This window comes from Branchiostoma belcheri, unplaced genomic scaffold, assembly GCF_001625305.1.
Source record: "Branchiostoma belcheri isolate BF01 breed outbred unplaced genomic scaffold, Haploidv18h27 scaffold39, whole genome shotgun sequence".
Classification (NCBI taxonomy): Eukaryota; Metazoa; Chordata; class Leptocardii; order Amphioxiformes; family Branchiostomatidae; genus Branchiostoma; species Branchiostoma belcheri.
In genome coordinates this window covers 2048839-2070827 of record NW_017804009.1, presented here as the reverse complement: position 1 = coordinate 2070827, position 21989 = coordinate 2048839, and the positions used below count along the sequence as shown (strand labels likewise).

The window sequence follows — 21989 nt, the reverse complement described above, 5'->3', positions numbered from 1 at the left end:
GGGTAAACTGCCCACTACGCCTGCGCAGTGCTCTCTCCTTGCAAGTTGCGAACTTGGGGTTTTCCTTATTCTTGGTTTAAATATTCTTAAGTTTCGTCGACTTTCTCGAAGACCCACAGATGTCGGACGCTGGCGTGGATAAGGCCAAGCCCTCGCCTCACAAGGTGCGGAAGCTCGACCCACAGGACGCCGTGTCTTCGGAAGGGGACGACAGCAAAGAGTACGACGCCGAGACCCAGAAGGCCCTCGAAGACATCGACGCCTGCCAGAATGAGATCGACGCGTTGAACGAGCAAGCGTCGGAAGAGATCCTCAAGGTGGAACAGAAGTACAACAAGCTGAGGAAGCCCTTCTTCGAGAAGAGGAACGACCTCATCCAGAAAATCCCAAACTTCTGGGTTACGGCAGTATCCTTTTTTATATATTTTCTGCAGCGTGATTGAGATGTGGTGCTTTGTCCATACAGTTGTAGTACTACACGTGAGAGCCCCACCATTGTTGTTAGAGCAAGTCCGGCGCGCTCCAATCCCACGCTACGGTCTTTACTCCCTTTTCACCCCGCATACCGCGCCCGTAGCTCCCCTGGAGGTATCGGGAGGGCGATTTTTCTCCGTAGCGTGGCTAGATTTTCTTTGATCTCCAGTGATTTTGCGGAGAGTGAAGGATTGAGCAAGATGAGGACTCATGAATATTCATGAGCATGCTGTCAAGGTGATTGGATGCTGTAGGAGGGAGTCTGGGGTGTCAAGAAGAGGAGGAGGGAATGTGTAGATAGATGTACTGATGTATCAATCAGAAATTTGCATATGATTTTCAAAATTTGCATGTAAAAACAATTTTGCATGTTCAATAGTGATGCATACCGGTTCACTGGACTTGGATCCGGACTTGTAAGAATGTTTCAAGTCCCAAAAACGGTTAACTCTAAAAGTCAAGAACCGAGTCCGGACTTAGTACCATAAAAGACCATCTCACATACCCCTTTTCTTTCCAAACCACCTAAAACCTTTTGTAGATTGCAAAATCTTTGCTGCAAAATGAAGAAAACATTGCCATCGGGCATCGTCAAGTACCGGCCTCCATGTTGTGTGGCCAAAGTTTCACCCAGACAACATTGCAAACATGCAATTTTGTATATGCCATGGGTTTAGGTGTAAGTCCGGAACTGAACCTAAACCTCTGGACTTGAATCCAGACCTGAACCTAAAATTGGGTTTAGGTAATACGTATGTCATCACTAATGTTGAACATTGGTGACAGTGTTCCCTTCAAAATGATGGTGCCGCTACACTGTAAGTCACGATTTTTTTAACGGTATTTTTATATCCACGGTTTTCGCGGTCATTTCTGTACTGGGAAGTTATTGTTTTGGTTTTGTTTCCTTTTTGATGCCCACAATAATGATAATGATCATTCTGGCATGCTCATTTTCACTTGAGTGAAGTGAGGAAGTCGTGTCAAGTGCCAAGGGCACAAGATCGGTGACAGGGTTCAGTTTCGAACCCGGGACCTCTTGGTTCTGAGCCGAACATGCCACGGCTACGCCACGCGACCCCACTGTCATTACCGTGAAAAAATAATCTGCTGACATTCTTTTTGCTTCACCTGCCGCTACCCGGAACGTATAGTTCATGTCCATTTTTCTCGGATAGCAAACTTTTGAACCACGAAAATCTCTATCAAAATTCATCAGGTTTGCAGGTACGCACCTCATTTCTTCCAGGTGCACCTGCTACTGTGTAAAAAATTTCCCTCTATCATAGGAACATGGTAGGAACTTGGTGTTGGAGATTTTCTTATATATCTTGTAGCATATCTAGAGAAGACTGAAGGGTGAATTACATGCAACTTTAATTTTGCATTGTACATTTTTTTTAAACAAATTTCTGCCAACACGCAATTTTGCATGCAAACGAAAAAGAAGTATTTCGAGCCCTGAGGAAAAAAAACATACTGGTATAAGGCCACACCAATTCAATTAATTGTTTCTCGGATTCGCTTCTTAATTATTTTATGATTTGAAAAAAAAAAGGATACAGGTTTTGAATCGACTCCAATTTGCCTAAAATGCTCTCTTTTTGGCCCCAACAGTTAAAGGAAGCTCCTTGTCTTCCTAGTTGTTACAGTTTATCCATCTATCAATGCAATTTGGCTTGATTCAAAGTTCAAAATTCGATGTTTGAATTATAAACCAACCTGGTATGTTGGCTTCATGGCTCCTATCGTAGCTTTTGGGGCTTTTTTTTTAATGCTTGTACCGCTCCAATTTTACCTGCACTAACCTGCATATGCATCCAATATTTCGAGCCCTGACTGTGTAAAAAAACTAAAACTTTTAGTAAAAGGCCCTTAAACTTACTACAAAAGAGTGATACTATTCAGATGAAATTGGCTTAATGTTAGAGAACAACTCGTTTTTCAAGAGTGTAGGTGTACCTAGTTTGCATACATACAATACATACATTTTGCATTACAAACTTTTTGACAGTGAAAAAATCTTTTATAAAAGCTCATGTACCGTAAATCCTTGGTCATGCTATGGTTTCTGAAGCTCAACCATGTACATGTAAACAGACCTATGCCATTCCTGCTGTGTAAATTACTACCTTAGCACAAACAGAAACTGGATTTGTTTGTTTAAACCATTGTTTATTCATGACCCGAAACTGAAAGCCAATTTTCAGTGAGGTTATATAAGGGAAGAGGTAAGGGTCACTTTAGTGTACAAAATACTTTTTTGAACCAATGCCAAAAATTAGGTTGCCCATCAGAATTTTAGGTTGACCCACCTATAAGTTACTACTTTCCTCAAATTAAGTAATGTTACATACATAAGCCTTTGACAATATTTCTAACAGCCTTCAGTTAACTGATACTAGTAATAGCCATTGATACCTAAAATTAAAAAGCATCTGCCGGATACAGTGGTGCAAGCCATGTGGCATGAATTTGGGGGGGGGGGGGTCTAAAGTGCATTCTTAAAATTCAGGTAGCACACTGGGCTACCTAGGTTCAAAAATAGGTTGCCCCAAGTAAAATTTGGTTGCCCGGGGCAACTGGGCAACCAGGTATTTTGCACGCTGGACTCAGAGATACACATGATGTATTACATTTAGATAAAGTTTACATTGTACATAATTCAAAATCCTAATAGATATGTACACATATGTTTTACACATGCATGGTACAAACTACATGTACATAGACAGTGCTCGAAATACACCTAACCTGCACTGGTCCATGTATTGGGTATATGCAGGTTAGTGCAGGTAAAATTGGAGCTGTGCAGGTATTTCTGATGTCTACCTGTACCTAACCTGCACTGGTCCATGTACTGGGTATATGCAGGTTAGTGCAGGTAAAATTGGAGCTGTGCAGGTATTTCTGATGTCTACCTGCACCTAACCTGCACTGGTCCATGTACTGGGTGTATGCAGGTTAGTGCAGGTAAAATTGGAGTTGTGCAGGTATTTCTAATGTCTACCTGTACCTAACCTGCACTGGTCCATGTACTGGGTATATGCAGGTTAGTGCAGGTAAAACTTAATGAATGTCGTAATAGTTGGAAGTAAACTTGGCACAATAAAGGTGTCATTTCTTGTTTAAGAAGATTCCTGAACTCAAAATTTGAAAATGTGGGAATTTTTTGTCCCTTCTTGTTTTGTTTTCTTGTCTTGTTTTGGAATCTGTGGAGGATGTCATCCATAAAATTTACTTACTGTGGCCTAACAGTGCTAGTATTGTAGAAGATTTCTGGTTGGTTCATTTGTTGTTTACAAGGGTTTAGCATACCTCAGTCTGCACCTTTTGAGGCCCAGGTCTGGTTCAATGTAGGTCATGGAAACCTGGCAATATGCCAGGACTTTCTAGGAACTACGAAACTAAACACTAGGGCCAAAAATAGCCGTTTTGTGGCCCTTTTGTTTGAAAGGGGGCACACACGTGTCAATTCAGGGCTTGATATACTTTACTACTACAGGTACTAGTAGTAACATTGAAAATTGCCTGCACTAGAAGTTAGAGGGATCCTGGGCCCTACTAGGGTTTGGGTTGGCGTAAGTAGGAAGGGCGTCCAGCCGTAAAAATCTTTCTCCAAAAAAGAAGGATAAGTCCACACCGATTTAATTTCTTGGTTAACAAATTTTTCTAGAAAAATAATGAAGCGGGCGGGCGAAAAAATAAAAACAGGCCTAGGCATCCTATTAATAACTAGGCCTGTTTTTATTTATACAGTGCTCTCCTGTTATTTGCATGGACGATTTGTCAGGGAATTTTATTCCTATAAGTATAACAGGTTTAGTCCAATAACCTTAGGAGAGTCCACACGACCGACAGGAAGGGGAGGTCAGTTGGTTATGGATGATACTGGGCTGGGGCCAATTGAAACAACCACAAACATGATGTTATTGGTATTTATATACTCACTTTCACCCACAACTACATACATGTACCATATTCTAATCTTCAAGTCGCATTCAGAAACTTATAATGAACAGGGCTAACATGGAGATAGAAGATCAGACACATTCCACCTTCATACTGTCTACCCCTGTGTTGGGAAAAAGCTTACCAAGGCTAAAACAACAGCCCAATCAATGACACCAAAAAGGAACAAAGGACTTCTTCTCACAATCATCATTGGGTGATTGGGGGTTCTCACCTGTCCAGAAGGAAGTGACAACAGAGAAAGTGTATGACAATGGAGGGTGCAGGGGTGATAATGAAAGACCTTTATTGCACATTTATGCTCTTTCGAGCTATATATGGCGAATATATAGAATGATAATGAATGAATAACAATGGACTTCATGCGGATTTGCTGATGCGCAACAAATTACATGTATTTCTTTCACGTACTTCTGGGTCAGTGTGCCATTGACTTGGAAATATTTTAGTCCAATATCAGGTTAAAGTCATAACAGCTCATGCAATTATGCCATGCAATTTATAATGTAGTGAATGGGAAATGGTTTGGGTTTTCAGAATTTTATGCAGATCCCAGGTTTATGCCAATATCAGTGATGCAAATAGTTGGTGAGCACTGTAATAGTATTATGGCTCAAAATGGTACGACAGGAGCCATAAAGTCAACACACCAGGCTGGTTCAAAATTTAAACAATGAATTTTAAACTTTTAATGATACCACTGCATTGAAAGATGGAATAACTGTAACAACTAGGAAGAAAAGGACTGTTTTCAACTGTTCAGGGCAAAATATGAGCATTTTGCAGTTGATTCTGAATTTTTTTTTTATTTGCAAATCAGAAAAAAATGAAGCGGGCGAATCCGTTAACCAAGAAATTAAATTGATTTGGCCTAAGAAGAAGAAAAATTTACCACTTAGAAGTCAGAACTGTCTTATCGGGAGACCACTGCTTTTTAGGGGGAAATATCCAACCATTCCAGCCACAATTTCTTCCAAATCATCAATCAAACCTAGTGCTGCAGTACATTTTTCATAGTGAGTGTAGTGAAGACATCAATGATTAGGTCTGTGATTTGGCAACAGCATATTGCACATTTGAATGAGAACGAGTGTTGTGTGTTCATTACTTTGAGCTGAATCTTTGTTACCAGGTAGAACAGGTAATAATTGATTTCTTCTATATCAAAGCATTGTAACTAAAAAGTAACTGGGACAATTTTTGCAACCTCAAGTCAAGGCACAAAATTCATTTTTGGGAATAGGTGCACTGGTGGCTGCCCAACCTGAAAAATTAGGTGCGCAAAAAAATGTGGGGGTGCACCATATATAGAATGTCAGCAAAAATAATTATGTTTCATATCTAAATAAAAGTACTATAACAATGATTTTATTATTTTTTTTTACCCTTAGATATTAATTAAGGATATGCTGTATACTACTATTCATTTAAAATCTTTACATACACAAACCTATGAAAATATTGGGGTGTACTGGTGCACCCACAGAAAAAATTTGGTGCACAGCTCCAAATTTGGGTGCACTAAGGTGTACTTCAGTAATTCAAGCCCTGATTTGTTAGTGATGATAAGTTCACAGTACAGAAGTGACCGTGAAAATTGTGAACTTTAAGTTAAAAGTAGTGTGAAAATGAATTAGGAACAAGAAAGGCCGACATTCGGTCGGGAGCAAATGCAGCAGATGGCTTCACCACATCCTCCGTACCAAAAGTAGACCTATCACCCTCCCGCGCAAATTGACTGTTCCTAAATGAACCCTGTCCAAAATATGAAGTGTTCCAATGGTCTATACCCCCATGCAGCAATGGAATCTTCCAACGCCTTCTACTGTTGGAACATGCAATTTCAGTAGTGGGCAGCCCTGTCTTTAACAACGTTAACCCAACCAAAATAGATAAATGGAAGCTCCCTGCATGTTGAGTTGTTCCAATCCTTGACCCTGTGTCCAGTTTGTGAACCATCCCCAGGTGTCAGCCCTACTGACAGAGGAGGATGAGGAGTGTCTGCACTACCTGACTAAACTGGAGGTGGAAGAGTTCGAGGACATCAAGTCAGGATACAGGTCAGTCTTCTCAACAGGCTTTCTGAACGTAGGGGGCAGGGCTCGAAATGAACGGAGTCGCGATGGCCAGTGACCACTAAAATTTAAGCTGGGACAACTAAAAAGACAATTTGGGATATTTTTGTGACAAAAGGAAAATAATCAGCATCAGACGCGAAAAGCTCCCCAAAATTTCCCGTTTACTCTGCAATTATAGCACGCCTGGAAGTCAGAACATAAGCAAAATAAAGCTGACTTCAAGTTCACTTCCTGAAAAGCAGGTTGGGACAGTTCATCCTCACGTCAGGACAATTGAAATTTATTTTTGGGACTGTGAGTCCTAGAACAATAGGAAAAAGTTCATTTCGAGGTCTGCCCACCTACGCAATTTAGATCCCTATACTGTCTTTTAACCTGCATAGGGCCTAGAAAAAAATGTTGTGTTTCCTGTTTCAGTCCTAAAAATAGTTGGTAGGTAGGGATTTTTTTCTTTTTTCTTTTACATTCAATAATTGTAGTGATCCATGTTATACAATACAGTTTAACAAAGTGTACAACTTGCATAAGGACACTTATAGTTTCAATGTCAATGTTTTAAAAACCAATTGTACAATGTTTCATCACTCGGGTGTCAGATCATGGAGTTAAAAAAGGTCGATCAGCTCTAAAAAAATTCTGTCCCTTGCAGGGGTCGATACACAAAAAGGCTAGGGTCAACAGTTTTTTCTAGGGTTGGTCGGGAAATATAATGAAACACAACATTTTTTTCCTAGGGTCCTACTGTGGTCATGTGTTTAGGACTAAGTCATCATTGAATTGTCTTCATTAGAAGGTCAATCAATCAAGTCAATGTCTTAACATTTACCATCATCTTCTTCTTGCCACCTCCCACAGAATTAAGTTCTTCTTCGATGACAACCCTTTCTTTGAGAATGAAGTCATTGAGAAAGAGTTCCACCTCGGGTCTTCAGGTAAGTATCTGTTCATGTTCAAAATTGATATATTAAATCTATGATATCTGCATACTTTAGCATAGTTCTCACCAGGCTGTTTGAGCGTAGGGGCCCCCTACGCTGTGATTTTGACCCCCTACGCTGTGATTTAGCCCCCTACACTGTGTTTCAACCAGCGTTGGGTTTTTTGGGGGCAGAAGCTTCATTAATCTTTAAAAAAATGAAAATATAACTTAAAATGAAGCTATAACAGAGGGAAAACAAAGTCTGTCCCCCAATAAACAATAATAAGTGGTTAATATGAGTTACAAAATGTTTTTGGGAGAATATCAGGCCCATGTTTTGGGGACTCGGTGCGTGACTCGCGCCGCAGAAAGTTGCCCTTCTATACCTGACCCCTACGCTGTGAAAAAATCCTGGTGAGAACCCTGCTTTAGACTATAGCAAATGATTTTTGCTGTTATCCTGCCAACTTTCTGCACAAGTTAAAGCTGCAATATGTAACATTAGGTTGATACAAAAAGGAAATTTTCTGGTCATTTCTTTACAAAGTAAGTTGAAACAACCCTACTCCATTGCAAATTAGTACCATAATTCAGGAAGTGAAGGTGCCAGAATATAACGTCTTACGAGTTTGTTTAAAAGCTGGAATCACGGCTGTCAGCCATGTTTGTTTACATACAGGTAGTTTGTGGTGGCACCTCAAACTGAGTGTGTTTTGTGTGGACCGCTTTAGCTTCAACCATTATTATCAGAAATGTGTCATAATTGCTCAAAGATGTTCTGAAGTGGAAGTAAACTACATTCACATAAATATTTTTAAAATGTTTCATTTTTCGGTGCAAAAATGTTACTGTAACATAATACCCCAATGCCATGAAAAAGTCTGAAAAGTTAGCATTTGTTCAAGTCCTTTGGAGTACGTGAACAACTGTATTTGAGACTTAGATGCAGATGATATATGTGTTAGAAGTTAGTCCATCTATGCAAAGTCATTATATGTAGGAACCTTCTGCCTTGTTTGTTTGTTTGTTTCCCCTCTTTCTGTGCTGTAAAAAACACCCCCATCCTGACCGAACCCAATCCCATGCGGGCTGTCCCTTATGGAGACTTTGATACTGTAGGTGACCCCGCCTCCAAGTCGTCGGAGATCAAGTGGAAGGAGGGGATGGACCTGACCAAGCGGAACAAGGAGATCACCAAGCAGGGAAGGAAACGGCTACACGAGGAGCCACGAAGCTTCTTCTTCTGGTTCACAGACAACACAGACGCATCCTGTGATGACATTGCAGAGGTAAGATGTCAGCAAACTAGAAGGGCCGACCTTTCCGGCATTTGGGATTTGGCACTCCCAGCCCCGAGGACAGACAACACTTAAGCTCCTGTTCTGTACAACAGGAGCTTTCAGACTAATTTGCATCATCTTGTCTTGACTTGTCTGACTTTTGTTCCTTTTTCGACTTCCAAAAATTTGTCTTCACTTCATTTGCATATCAATCAATAGGTAGTGCTTATAAACCTGCATTTCCCCTCTGGTCTCTCAGTCACTGACGAAAGCTAGTGGATACTAGCTGAAACGTCTGACGTTTTCAAAATCATATCCAGTTGCTTGAGTAACTATTTTTTGGCGTAGAAGGGCCGACATTTGCTTTGGAGCAAATTCAGTATGACTTCACCACATTTCACGACATGGCAGGGAAAGAATGAGAAATACAAGGGAAAACAATTTACATTGATATAACTATAGTTACTGTATGAAATGACAACAGTTGGATAGCTATCCCTTGCATTATTGGTTTGGATTTTTAATTGCATAATGCAAACTGTTGATTTAAAAGATAAAAAGAAGCGTTTATGCCCCGCATTCCAATACTGGAGCAGGAAAGTTTGACATACCTACCAAAGCACTTGAATACAGTTCATACTGTCAGTATGGCATGGCTTTGTACAGGTGTCAATTGAGTTAACCCAATTGAATTCCAATAGCCAATCAGCAAGAAGAATAGAGGAAAGCTGCATACCTATTGGTTGCTTGCTCTGCATGCCATGCTGATGACTCATGCCCAAATACGGTAACATACTGCTATAGTACATTTTCTATAACACAGCCAAAAAGCTCAAATAAAACCATTCTAAAAGCCTGTATCACAAAAATGAAAAAAAGGCCTGGGGTATTTGCTCACTCTACCTTCATGCCAAATTTCATTTGGCCCAAGTTATTTGGCCCAAAACGGAAGGAACTGAATCAATTTAAAGAAATGGCAGGAGAAGGAGAAGAAACATGAGGAAAAACAATATCTGGTGAATTCAAGCCATAAGTACTGTGATTTACTTTATATTCGCAGTAGCCAAAGTTCATGGGCGCAAGATCAGTGACACAGCAGGATTCGAACCCAGGAACTCTTGGTTCTGAGCCAAAAACCGTTTATTCGGGGGGACTTTTCCGGATCCAAAAGCCGTTATGTGTTCCTGATAAACAAAAGAAGGGCTGACATTTTGATGTTGATTATCTTTCTATTGTCCCAAAAATGTCCCAAAGTGTCTTTTCTGTTGTCCCAGCCTACATTTTAGTGGTCAGTGGCCATTGGACCATCTTTAATTTCGAGCCCTGTATAATGAACATATTTCTCAGTGTTTCTGTTTGTGTTGTTTCTATAGGTGATAAAGGATGACATGTGGCCCAACCCTCTCCAGTACTACCTGGTACCTGATGTGGAGGTAGAGGAGAATGGTCTGGATGATGACAGGTAAGAAGTTGTTTTGGTTGCTAAATTATGTGTTTAATTATGTTTACCAAAGGAAAACCTACTGTTCCAAACACTGTCCTCTGACCTGGCCAATGACCTGATTTGTTGACATGTCTCACCATGGTATCTGGTGTTGGTTTACATAATGTTGTATTTTATAGTAGGAGGGATTTATACTCCTGTTTGACCATATATCTCTGAAAGTATTTGAGTAAGAATTAACAGAGCAGACCACATGCGAAGGTAAACATTATGCATTTGCTTTGCAAATGTTACCTTTCTACATGTAGTTTCATGTGAAAATGGCCAATTTTCTGCATCATTTGTCATTGGAAAATCTTTTTTTTTCTCTTAAAATTTGACGGGTTAAAGAATGTTCTGTTGTTCTTATAGCTAGAGGGATATACTTCATTCCCATACGCAGTGATTTTGCTTCAGAATTCTTTTGTAAAAGAGATGTTCCAACATGCAAAGAGACTCACCATGAATTTCCGGTTGAACATTTCAAACTTCGTCAAATGTATGATCCACTGGCCTTTCCCTCTGCGAAAACATAATAAAACTAGAAAGCAAATGCATAATGTTAGCCTTCGTATATGGTCTACTCTGTTGATTCTTACACAAATACATTCATATATATAGTCAGACAGGAGTATAAATCCCTCCTACTATAAAATTGCAACATTATGTAACCTACACCAGTTACCATGGTGAGAGACAACAAATCAGGTCATTGGTCAGGTCAGAGGTCAGTGTTTGGAACGGAAGAAGAAGAAATGTAGGAAAAATAATGTGTTTTCATTCGGTAAACATAATGAAATGTTTGTGTTTCAGTGATGAAGACGAGGATGGAGTAGATGACTCGGTGGTGGTGGTGGATGAGGAGGATGAGCTGGATGAGGAGGATGATGAAGATGATGAGGATGATGATGAGGAGGGGGTGGAGGTCCTGGATGATGATGAAGGTAAAGGAGAGTTTGGGGAGGGAGAGAGGGATGGAGGGTGGTGGAGGTTGATGAGGATGATGATGAGGAGGAGGGGGTGGAGGTCCTGGATGATGATGGTGAAGGGGAGTTTGGGGAGGGAGAGGGGGATGGAGGGTGGTGGAGGTTGATGAGGAGGATGATGAGGAGGGGGTGGAGGATTATGAGGATGTTGATGAGGATGATGATGATGGTGAGGAGGGGGTGGAGGTCCTGGATGATGATGAAGGTGAAGGAGAGTTTGGGGAGGGAGAGGGGGATGGAGGGTGGTGGTGGTTGATGAGGAGGATGATGAAGATGATGAGGAGGATGATGAGCAGTGGATCATAGGTTGCATAAAGTCTGTGGTGCCCCCCGTCTCTGTTGAGGGAAGGTTGTAATGCCCTGATCTAGATGGCTCTTTAACCCCTTGTGCAAAAATGTCCAATTCTGTGTCCAAGATTCTTACTTTGTCCAATGAGTTTTTCTTCCTGTTCCCAGATGATGACCTGGAGGGTGAGGAGATTTATGAGGAGGGTGAGGAAGGTGAGGAAGACACGAATGAGGGAGAAGTGGAGGGAGGAGATGGGGGTGCAGACAGGAAGGTGGCAGCGGCGGAAGGTGAGAGGGGACGTCGGTGGTGGTGGACCCCCCCCCCCCCTCCCATCCGTTCTGCTTGCATGGCAAAACCTCAGCACACGTAGTTCAGAGCTTGTCAACTGCATACCGCTGCTTCATGTCCATAGTAGTGCTGTGTACCTAAACCCAATTTTAGGTTCAGGTCCAGATTCAAGTCCACAGGTTTAGGTTCACTTCCAGACAAGTAAGTCCGGACCTTAACCCATGGCGTGTAGTGTACAAAATTACATGTTGGCAACCTTGCAATGTTGTCTGGGCAAAACTGTGGCCACATAACATAGAGGCCGACACTTGACGATGCCCGATGGCAATGTTTTCTTCATTTTGCAGCACAGATTTTGTCGTTTATGGAAGGTTTAGGTGGTTTGTGAAATGGGATTTTTTTTTAATAAGTCCGGAATTGGTTCTTAACTTAAAGATTTTTTTTACTTGAACCTAAACATTTTTACAAGTCCGGAACTGGTCCAACAGCCCGGTACACAGCACTAGTCCTTAGGCTACATAGATTTAATTTATGGATGACATCTGTGCACGCATTGATTTTTGCTTCCTCCGAGGCTCTGGCCTGGGTGCCATCCTCTGTAGTCCATGGTAGCTAGTGACAACAGGGAGCTGGCGGTAACTACGGAGGATGGCACCCAGGCTGCTGAAGCTCCACAGAACTATAGAACTCAGTACTCAGTGCCGACTCATACATGTAAATAACACAAAAGTCCAGTATGTGCTGGATTGTAAAAGCTGTGAACTGACCGAAATTCGGAATACCAGCTTTGTAATCTTGTGGTTTAGCAACATTTTTTGGCTGGAATTTTTTTATTCAGCCGCTAGTTTGTGGGTGTTCGGAGGATGTCATCTATATAATTAATTTCAGTGTGGCCTTATGAGGGCACACCAGGGCTCTAGTCAGCACCCGTTTTTCTGTTGTGCTGGGAACCAGCCCATCAGCCTTGACGGACAAAGTTGACAAAAATCAACAGGACCAACAACAACCATTCTAAACACCATGATTTGCCTCTCAAAATGTGGCAAAGTACATTTTCAAAGCCCTTAACTTTTTGGTGTGTGTACTTTTTGGTTTGTGTACACTGTTATATATTTTCTGTCCACAATTCTATAACTTTTGAGTCAAAGAAAATAATTTTCATCATGTGCAACATATTCTGCAGCTCTGCAAAAAGGTGTACATGTAGATTAAAATTAGTGGTGACATAGATGCAATTTGGTTAACATAACTAGCATTTGAGATAGTAATTTTTTACGTATTTTGTACTTTATGCTTGACATGTCATGGAAAATGGCTTCACACAAAATATCAGAAGCACTTCAAAATGAGACTAGCAGTGAAGACTTGTTTTTACATCTTCTGTCACATTACTGAGATGTTGCTTTCAAAAAATCTTGAATTTCATCATGAATTTCGCTACGGAGTTGTCTTTTGCGGAAACAAGCTCTGAGGAAGAATACAATCATATGTACGTGCCATTGCCATATTGCCACCATTTTGTTTATTATTTATTTGCTATATTCTACAGCCAACCACCTCACAACCATTCCAGCTGCACCCCCCCATCTCCTGCCGTATATTTTGTGTTGAATGTTTGCATCATTTTGCCATTTTGATAGACTAGTGCATTTTACATTGTTGCTTTGCCAGCGGTGTTGTCTGTATTACCCATGTGTCTGTTCAGTGACTGGTTCCACAGCAAATGTCATCTCCTAAGGCCACACCAATCTAATTTGTTGTTTCTCAGATTTGTTCAGAAAAAATATGAAGCGACAGCGTGAAAAATAGAAATAAAAACAGGTCTATGCATCCTTTTATAGTCCCAAATGCAACGACAGGAGCCATGAAGTCAACACAAAATGCTGGGTTAATATTTAAACAATGAATTTTGAACAATTTTTTAAATCAAAATGCTGCATTGATAGATCGAAAAATTGTAACAACTAGAAAGAAAAGGACGTTCCTCAACTGTTTGGGGCAAAAGATGAGCATATTTGAGTTTATTTAGAACTAGAATCTTTTTTTTTTTGCAAATCAGAAAAAAATGAAGAGGCGAATCCGAGAACCAACAAATTAAATTGGAGAGGCCTTATGTTTACGGATGGAAAACATATTGTTTTTGCTCTGTTTCTTCTTCTCCAAACAGTAACCTCTGACCTGACCAATGACATGATTTGTTGACGTCTGTCACCATGGTGACTGGTGTTGGGTTACATAATGTTGCAATTTCATGGTCTGCTCTGCTCCTGTCACCATATACATTGTACACGTAGTACATGTATGTGAATGTGTTTGAGTAAGAATTAAACAGAGCAGACCATGTCCGAATGTAAACATTATGCATTTGATACGTTGATGAAGGTTAGACATCCAGGTAAACGATACTCGTAAGAAAATTCAAACTCTACTACTGGATCAGTTACAGATTTTTATTTATTTCCGGACGTTTCAAGTGACATCCATCACTCTTCTTCAGCGTCACAAATGAACAGAGAACCGATTCACTCTTATATACAAGTAACTAGAAAAACCGGTTAAACAACAAGGTCTGTAAGAAGCTTTATCATGTAAAAGAACGGTTTACTCAATATACGGGTAATTAGAACTAGAAAAACCTGTTCAACAACCGTAAGGTATATTGAGTGAACTGTTCTTTTACATGATAAAGCTTCTTACGGACCTTGTTGTTTAACCGTTTTTTCTAGTTACTTGTATATAAGAGTGAATCGGTTCTCTGTTCATTTGTGACGCTGAAGAAGAGTGATGGATGTCACTTGAAACGTCCGGAAATAAAAATCCGTAACTGATCCAGTAGTAGAGTTTGAATTTTCTTACGAGCATTATGCATTTGCTTTGCAAATGTTACTTCTCTAGTTATATAATTTTTTCCCTGGGCCATACAGTAGTGGCTATAATGCATATGTTAACCAGTGTAACACACTCAACAGGTGAGGAGGATTTGGATGAAGATGACGATGAGGGAGCATGAAGAAAAACCCACAACAATCCGTGACTCCAACATTCTGTAAATACTGCTTCTTTCCACGAGGGTCGACTGGACACACAGTGGTCATCTCCTAACCTTCCAACGGTCACTCCTCTTCACAACTTGTCAGCAGTGCTGGTCAACCCGTGATCTACTTACTAAAACTAGACAAATGTTAGGGGGGAAAAAAGACATATATAAGGGAATAGCAGAGGGGAAAATGTTTTTTGAGGGTTCCTCCGAGAGTTTTCGCAGTGTTCTTTATTGGTGAGTTAAATATAGGAGGCATCCAATGCAATTTCAGGGCGGCAAAACTGAATTTTCAAAGTTTTCTGGTCATTCTTTAAATGTAGTACATGTAACTAAAGTTGAATCAATTCTATCCCATGGCATACTGATATAACTAAGAATGAGATGTTACTGACGGAAAACAGTTGCTTGTTTCATATCATATGCTGGTTCTAGCTATTTATGGGTGGTACCCAAAAATAAAGAACAAAGTAGCATGTTTTGCGGCTTTTTCAAATTCTGATGAAAATGTGATAAGAAATAGCAGTAAATGTCAATACTGGACAGATTTCCTAGTCCAAAATATTTTTTGTTTCGCCGTCCGAAAATTACATTGGGTGCCTTTAAGACCTAAGAAAATTTGGACTTTTATGGAAGGCATTTACGGTAGGGCTGTCTTCCCATTGTTGTAGAACTAGAATTTCAGCAAAACGTATGGTAGAGCTAACTTGGGGCTCAAATTGTACACTACAGTATGGATGGTGTTATGTCAGACATTCAACAGAGTTGTAAATGGGGATAATTTCTTGTTGGGTAAAGATGAACTGAAACTTGTAAAGTGGTCTTGCCGTTTGTTTGTTTTTTTGGGGTTGGTTTTGACTACTGTGATTTTTATAGTTCAATTTTGTGTTGAAGATCAAAAACGTGCGGTAGGAAAAAAATATATATGGACAGATAGGCCAGTTACTTGTCTGGTGCACCAAGAAATGAAGTTGTACAGTTGAGAATGCATTTTAGGCCTAGCAGTCAGTTGGAGTTTTTCTATTGGTTGATAGGGGGCACTGTGAACATTACTGTCGGGTTTTATACAGAGGAAAGCCACATTTTGTCCTTGAAAAGAGTTTGGTGCCAACTTCAAAGACCCAAAACATAGACTGAATATTCTTCACAGCATCAGTAACTGTTTATTGAAACACTGAAATATGCTTTAAAAAAACTTAATTATGATGAACTATTGACAGAACATGGACGCAACGATTTCTCCAAATTTTTTCAGCCTGCCCTTCAAATATGATGAAACGTACAAGAAACTTTGCTGTAGTACTGTATATCCTTCTGTCTTTTCCAGAAACGAGAGAATGTATTGTCATATATTGAGTACAAAACACTAAGAATTAATTTGTATGTTACCGTTATCCACCATAGTGTGTTATGTCAGTTTGGGAACAACAAGTTGACACCACTTCACTATATACGTTCAAAAGCAACTGTCATTCAAAGCATCTTTTCAAATGTAGTGTATATTACTTTATCTCCCTTGTACAAGTCACAGGCCCATTTTCATCTACATATTAATATCATTATCATGGAGGTTCTATATTTTAGGGAAGCAAAATCTCTGGTTCTGCATCATATGATCACGCATTATGAATATAAAAATTTAGTCATAGTTGGTGATGACTCCCCTATTGGCAGCTTGCATATGTGTTTTTAGTGGGAAACAAACGTATATTGTAGTAAACTTTTGTCATTTAAAAAAAATCACTACCACAAAGTATCACAAAATTTTCTTACGACTCTGAGCTAGGAGTCATTGGTTATATGGATGTGTTGGTTCTAGTAGTTAATAACTGTACTTTGTATCCACATGACGTTATACAAATATTAGAGAAAGTCTCAATTGTTGTGTGCATTCTTTCAGTTAAAAATGTATCAGTTTGTCCCTATGATGTTTTCTAGAAACTTGAGAGGAAGCATTTGCCAGTAAAAAAAAAGAACATCATCTCTTGGGAGTTGGTAGGGAATTTTTCTAAATGTGACCTAAAAGGGGAATACGTGTAAAGTCTATATAATAGCTGTATTGTTGTATGACTTAAAAAGATTGCCGGAAAGAAATGTTTTATTAAAAAAAATAGGATTAATGACAAACATTTGAGACTTTCGTTGTGTAGTAAAAAGAAAATAAAGAAGTTAAAAAGATTTTGGAGAAACAGGGCTTTAAGAAGGGGACCAGGTTTAATGTTTTGTGGTGGGGATAGTTCTGAAGTTTGTTTGGCCGCAGAATCGCCAAGTATTCACAAGTTTCCCATCCCCAGAATGCATTGCAAAAACAGGGGTCTAAACTCATTTGCATAGGACTGGAAGGCATGGGAATGATCCTGGTGACGTTAAACAGCTTGTTTTTCACTGTGTTTTGAGGTGTTGGGGCATTTTATGCTCAACGTTAATTAAATTACTATGGGTCGAATCTGACTACAAAAACCATTACTTGACCATTGTAATAATTAATGTTGAGCATAAAATGCCCCAACACCTCAAAACACACTGAAAAACAAGCTGTTTAACATCAACAGGATCATTCCGATGCCTTCCTGTCCTATGCAAATGAGGTTTAGACCCCTGTTTTCACAATGCATTCTGGGGATGGGAAACAAGTGAGTTGGGAGAGAAGATTCTTCCTGAAAATGCTCTGATTTTCCCTCCTTACATCTACTTGGAGATTCGCTGTTGCACACTTTTCCAGTGTTGTGGCTGTGTTGAGGACGAAAGCCCGAAATCAAGTGTAGATATACTTTAAAAGATATAAGGCATCACATTTGTAGCAATGTGTACTGTATCCGCTACAATTTACTGATGTATTGTGTCACAGCTATACCAGGAGTTTCACTTACTTAAAGGAATATGTCTTGATTTGAGACTTACTATGATGCGTATGGTATTATTGTCAAGCCACCAAAGTGCTGTAAATGTCAGCTGATTTGGACCCCCAAAAAATAAAGTTTGTACCTTTTTGTTTTCCTACACTTGTCTGATGTGGGTTATTGGTATGACTGAGAATTTATATCTTGAGGTAGAAAGTAGAAAAAAATATCACACCTTTAGGCCACACCAATTTAATTTCTTGTTTAACAGATTTTTCTAGAAAAAGAATGGAGTGGGCATAATAAAAACAGGCCTAGGCATCCTATTTTGGCCCAAAATGGTACGATAGGAGCCATGAAGTCAACACATCAGGCTGCTTCAAAATTTAAACAATGAATTTTGAACTTTTAATGATACCACTGCATTGAAAGATGGAATAACTGTAACAACTAGGAGGAAAAGGACTGTTTTCAACTGTTCAGGGCAAAATATGAGCAGTTGATTCCGAATTTTTTTTTGCAAGTCAGGAAGAAATGAAACAGGAGAATCCGTTCACGTGATCCGTTAACCAAGAAACTAAATTGGTGTGGCCTTGTCTATGTATTAAACAAAGCAGACTAAGGCCATGTTGACTTGATTGTATAAATGACATCCAATGTGCATGAATTTTTGTTTCCGAAAAAAAAGTTTGACCGCATACTGTCAATCGTACAAAGCAGCTGTATAATAAGCCAAGTATATGCCGTGAATCGTTTTCAAAATTGGAAAACGATTCTACCATAATGTCGTAGATTGTCCAAATCAATTTATATTTTGGTTTATTTTGAATTAAAACACAACAACACTGTCTCAAAAATGGCAGCCAGAGGCTGAATTGACATTGGGGCATCACATTAATAGTATAAAACGTCATATTAAGCGATTAAAATAGAAATAAACCATTACATAAAATGTATATAAAATATTGTCAACGACGTTTCAAGTGCAAATTAATATTGAAATTTGAAAGGAAGTCATTTGTCGAGATCTCTCCTTGGTACTGCAATGATTACAAACTAAAATTTCTGCAAACTATAATATTTCTGAGTCAGGATCTGTCCTTGGTACTGAACTGATAGATTTCATGTCAAGACAACATTTTTTTATTCTCACACATCAGTTTAGTGGTTCCCAGAGGATGTCATCCATATAATCACATCAACATGGCCTAACTTATCAAGTCAGTGTGACCTATCAGGCTTTCTTTTTTGCAGTAGTATTTTTTTAACGCCATTGAACCTAACAATAAAGTGTACACAGTGCAATTTTGCGGAATACAGTGCAATTTTATGGAATACAGTACAATCGTATTAGTATACAGTGCAAGTTACTAGTAAAATTGCACTGTATACAAGTAAAATTGCACGGTATACTAATACGGTTGTACTGTATTGCGTAAAATTGCACTGTATACAAATACCATTGTACTGTATTCCGTCAAATTACACTGTATACAAATACCATTGTACTGTATTCTGTAAAATTGCACTGTATTCCGTAAAATTACGCTGTATTCCTTAAAATTGCACTGTATACTATATTAATACCACTGTACTGTATTCTGTAAAATTGCACTGTATTCCGTAAAATTACGCTGTATTCCGTAAAATTGCACTGTATACTAATACCACTGCAATTTGTATTCCGTAAAATTGCACTGTACACTAATACCACTGTACTGTATTCTGTAAAATTGCACTATATACTCTGGCACCCCTGAAGCCCAAACCTCTGCTTGGAGAGTAGACTGTTCCGTGTCAGAGGTCAGACGTGGAGGGAATGTCCAACATGGCTGCCGATCGGTCCCCCTGGCTGGACGACGGGGAAGCGGGCGATCTCCACACTCGCTTCGCCAACTGGATGGCAGATCTGCCGCCCAACCTGCACACCGCGCCGCTCAAGGACCTCGCCATACCCGGTAGGTACCCCCAGCGGACACCGGTTGTACGGGTACGCGGACTCCGAGGCGTTTTTTTACCGCCCCATGATTTTGGCGCCGGCCGCTGAAAAATCACTTCCGGGCAGGGGAAAAATTATTGGCTGCCCGCCTAATTTCATTGTCGGTACGAATATGCCTGCTTATAGTGCCGAGTCATGCCAATATTTTATAATTTATTTATTTATTTATAATATAAATCTACCTTGAGGGGCCTGGAATATACACCTGTTTTTCCCTAAATGTGGGCGTGGCATAATTTTAATACGACAGGTGGTTATCATGCTCACAATGTTATTTTATATTTTTGCGTGGGATAATTTTATTGCTGAAACCAGAAGTAACGTGTACTTCCTGTGGGTGCAAGTTAGCATGCAGTCAATATGGCCTCGTCTTGTATATTTCCTAGATCTATACATTTCATTCCTGATAGTGTAGCCTCGGAGTACCATGTACCAGGCACCGCGGATGGCTGGAAAAATAGTAGAAATTGGCCTAAATAAAGGGATAGTATACAGGGCCATAGAAGATCCAATTCGCGATCCTCGGATCTTCTATGGCCCGGGATCTTCTCTGGTATACTATCTCTTTATTTCAGCCAATTTCTACTACTGTAACAGTTTTTCTAGCGATCCGCGGTGCCTGGTAGAGGCTAGATTCGTGTTCTTGGTCACTGTTACTAACACAGTAACACAGTGTTATATAGACTAAGTGTTATTCGTTAATTACTATCCAGCACAATGTTGGATAGCAGTGGCTGCCATTCAAGAACTACGGTACATTCAATTTGGTAGGGTAATTGACCCCCTGAACAATCAAGTGAAAGTGGCTATCAGTATATAGCACTAGAAATCACTGTAGATTCAATGAATATTAATGTTGAAGAGCCATGTAAGATTTTTTTTCTACAAAAATATGTCTGAGTTGTTGTTATTGCTACATGTTTTTGTGAATTTTTATGCTGCATTGAATGTTACCGCCTATGAAGTATACAAGTAATACTTTCTTTTTGGACAGTGTTTTGTATGCTCCATACCTCTAATTTTCAATGACTGTCATTGTCAATGTTAGGCCACACCGACTCAATTTTATGGATGACATCCTCTGAAGACCCCCAAACTAGTGCGCGCTGGCGAATAAAATAAAAAATTTAAAAACGCGGCCCAAAATAAAAATGCTACTAAATCACTAAGCTTTGTTGTTGTTGTTGTTGTCCTTGTTTAACGTCTAATATATTGCTAGACGTGGTCACTTGGTGCTCGTTGTCGCGTGGTTCAGTTCAGAACTTCAGAGTCAAAAAGTCTCTCTAGGTATTTAACTCTTGGTCAGTTGGTGCCTTGTGGTTGAGTGAAGCTGGAAGTGTCTTTATGAGAGCACATCGAAGCGGTGTGTACTCTCAATGTACCGGGAGAGGGCCAGGTACATCTGGTTGTTCGCTGCATCTGAAAGGCCTTCTCTCATTCCGGCTAAGCTGGAATTGTGAATTTGCACCAGTACGTAGCAACGTATACATGACAAGCATGTATGACAAGCCGGCTTTTTGTGAAATTTATGATTCGGCGCTGTACGTATGTACTGAGTTCTTGAGTTGTGGAGCTTTGGTAGCCTGGGTGCCATCCTCCAGAGTAATACCACAGCCTCCGTATTGTCGTAGCTAAACTACCATGGACTACCCAGCTGCAGGTTAGAGCCTCAGAGGACGTCATCTTTTTTTTGGGGGGGGGGGAGAACAGGCAAAAATCAATGCGTGCATGGATGTCATCCATAAAATTAAGTCGGTGTGGCCTAATTTGGAATGTTAGAAAAAGATATTTGGGGCATTTCTGTTACTGTACTGATATGGCAGATGGCACGTGACTGTGACAGATGAACTGATTGATGTTCAGTTCCCCAAAGTGTACATTACCGGTTGTTCCTGACATGAGCAAATGACATGATTTATTGATATGGCTCCCATGCTGCACATTATAACTGGCTAATATTGATATTTTGCGGTGTGACTGATCTGTATTATAATGGTATCATTGGTTTTGATTGAAGGAGAAAAAATGTCACCAGGGCCCAACCTGTATGGAGGATGTGTGGGAGTAATTCTCACTGGTTAGGTCTAGGAAAAAATGTTGTGTTTCCTCAGTTTCAGTCCTGAAAAAATTAGGGTCAGTAGGTAGGGATTATCTTTTTTATGGCTTCACCACTAGGGGGTGAAGACATATTGTTTTTCCTCATGTTTCTTCTCCTTCTCCTCCTTCTCCTGCCATTTCTTCAAATGGATTCAACTGCTTCATTTTTGGGTCCAAATAACATGAAATTAGGCATGAAGGTAGAGTGGGCAAATACCCCCAGGCATTGTCTTTTTTTATTATGGGT

The 21989-nt window shown here is 39.9% G+C and overlaps 2 protein-coding genes across 4 annotated transcripts in view; both read left to right on the top strand.

Annotated features, from left to right (window-relative positions):
- Nucleotides 1-3: 3 nt before the first annotated feature.
- On the top strand, nt 4-14946 carry LOC109476793 (protein SET-like). 3 transcript variants are annotated; one of them, XM_019777815.1, is made up of 8 exons: nt 4-407; nt 6394-6506; nt 7380-7456; nt 8563-8732; nt 10097-10185; nt 11020-11150; nt 11649-11768; nt 14739-14946. In XM_019777815.1, exons 1-8 carry the CDS (start codon nt 120-122, stop codon nt 14777-14779), a joined length of 1029 nt encoding a protein of 342 aa, XP_019633374.1. In that variant the 5' UTR covers nt 4-119; the 3' UTR covers nt 14780-14946. The 3 variants fall into 3 exon arrangements, with proteins under 3 accessions (XP_019633374.1, XP_019633375.1, XP_019633373.1); XM_019777816.1 differs by having other exon boundaries at nt 8548-8732; nt 11649-11693; XM_019777814.1 differs by having other exon boundaries at nt 8548-8732.
- A 4502-nt stretch (nt 14947-19448) lies between these two features.
- The window catches only part of LOC109476794 (PI-PLC X domain-containing protein 3-like), an 8669-nt gene continuing 6128 nt past the window's right edge, over nt 19449-21989 (top strand). Inside the window, exon 1 of the mRNA XM_019777817.1 lies at nt 19449-19604. Coding sequence (XP_019633376.1) covers nt 19466-19604 — 139 coding nt within the window. The 5' untranslated portion in view covers nt 19449-19465. The remainder of the gene's footprint in view (nt 19605-21989) is intronic.

Coding starts and splice junctions, on each gene's coding strand:
- LOC109476793 (XM_019777814.1), top strand. CDS start 120: ATGTCGGACGCTGGCGTGGATAAGGCCAAGCCCTCGCCTCACAAGGTG. Junction 11,151..11,648: donor GGTCCTGGATGATGATGAAG/GTAAAGGAGAGT, acceptor TCCTGTTCCCAG/ATGATGACCTGGAGGGTGAG. Junction 11,769..14,738: donor GAAGGTGGCAGCGGCGGAAG/GTGAGAGGGGAC, acceptor CACACTCAACAG/GTGAGGAGGATTTGGATGAA.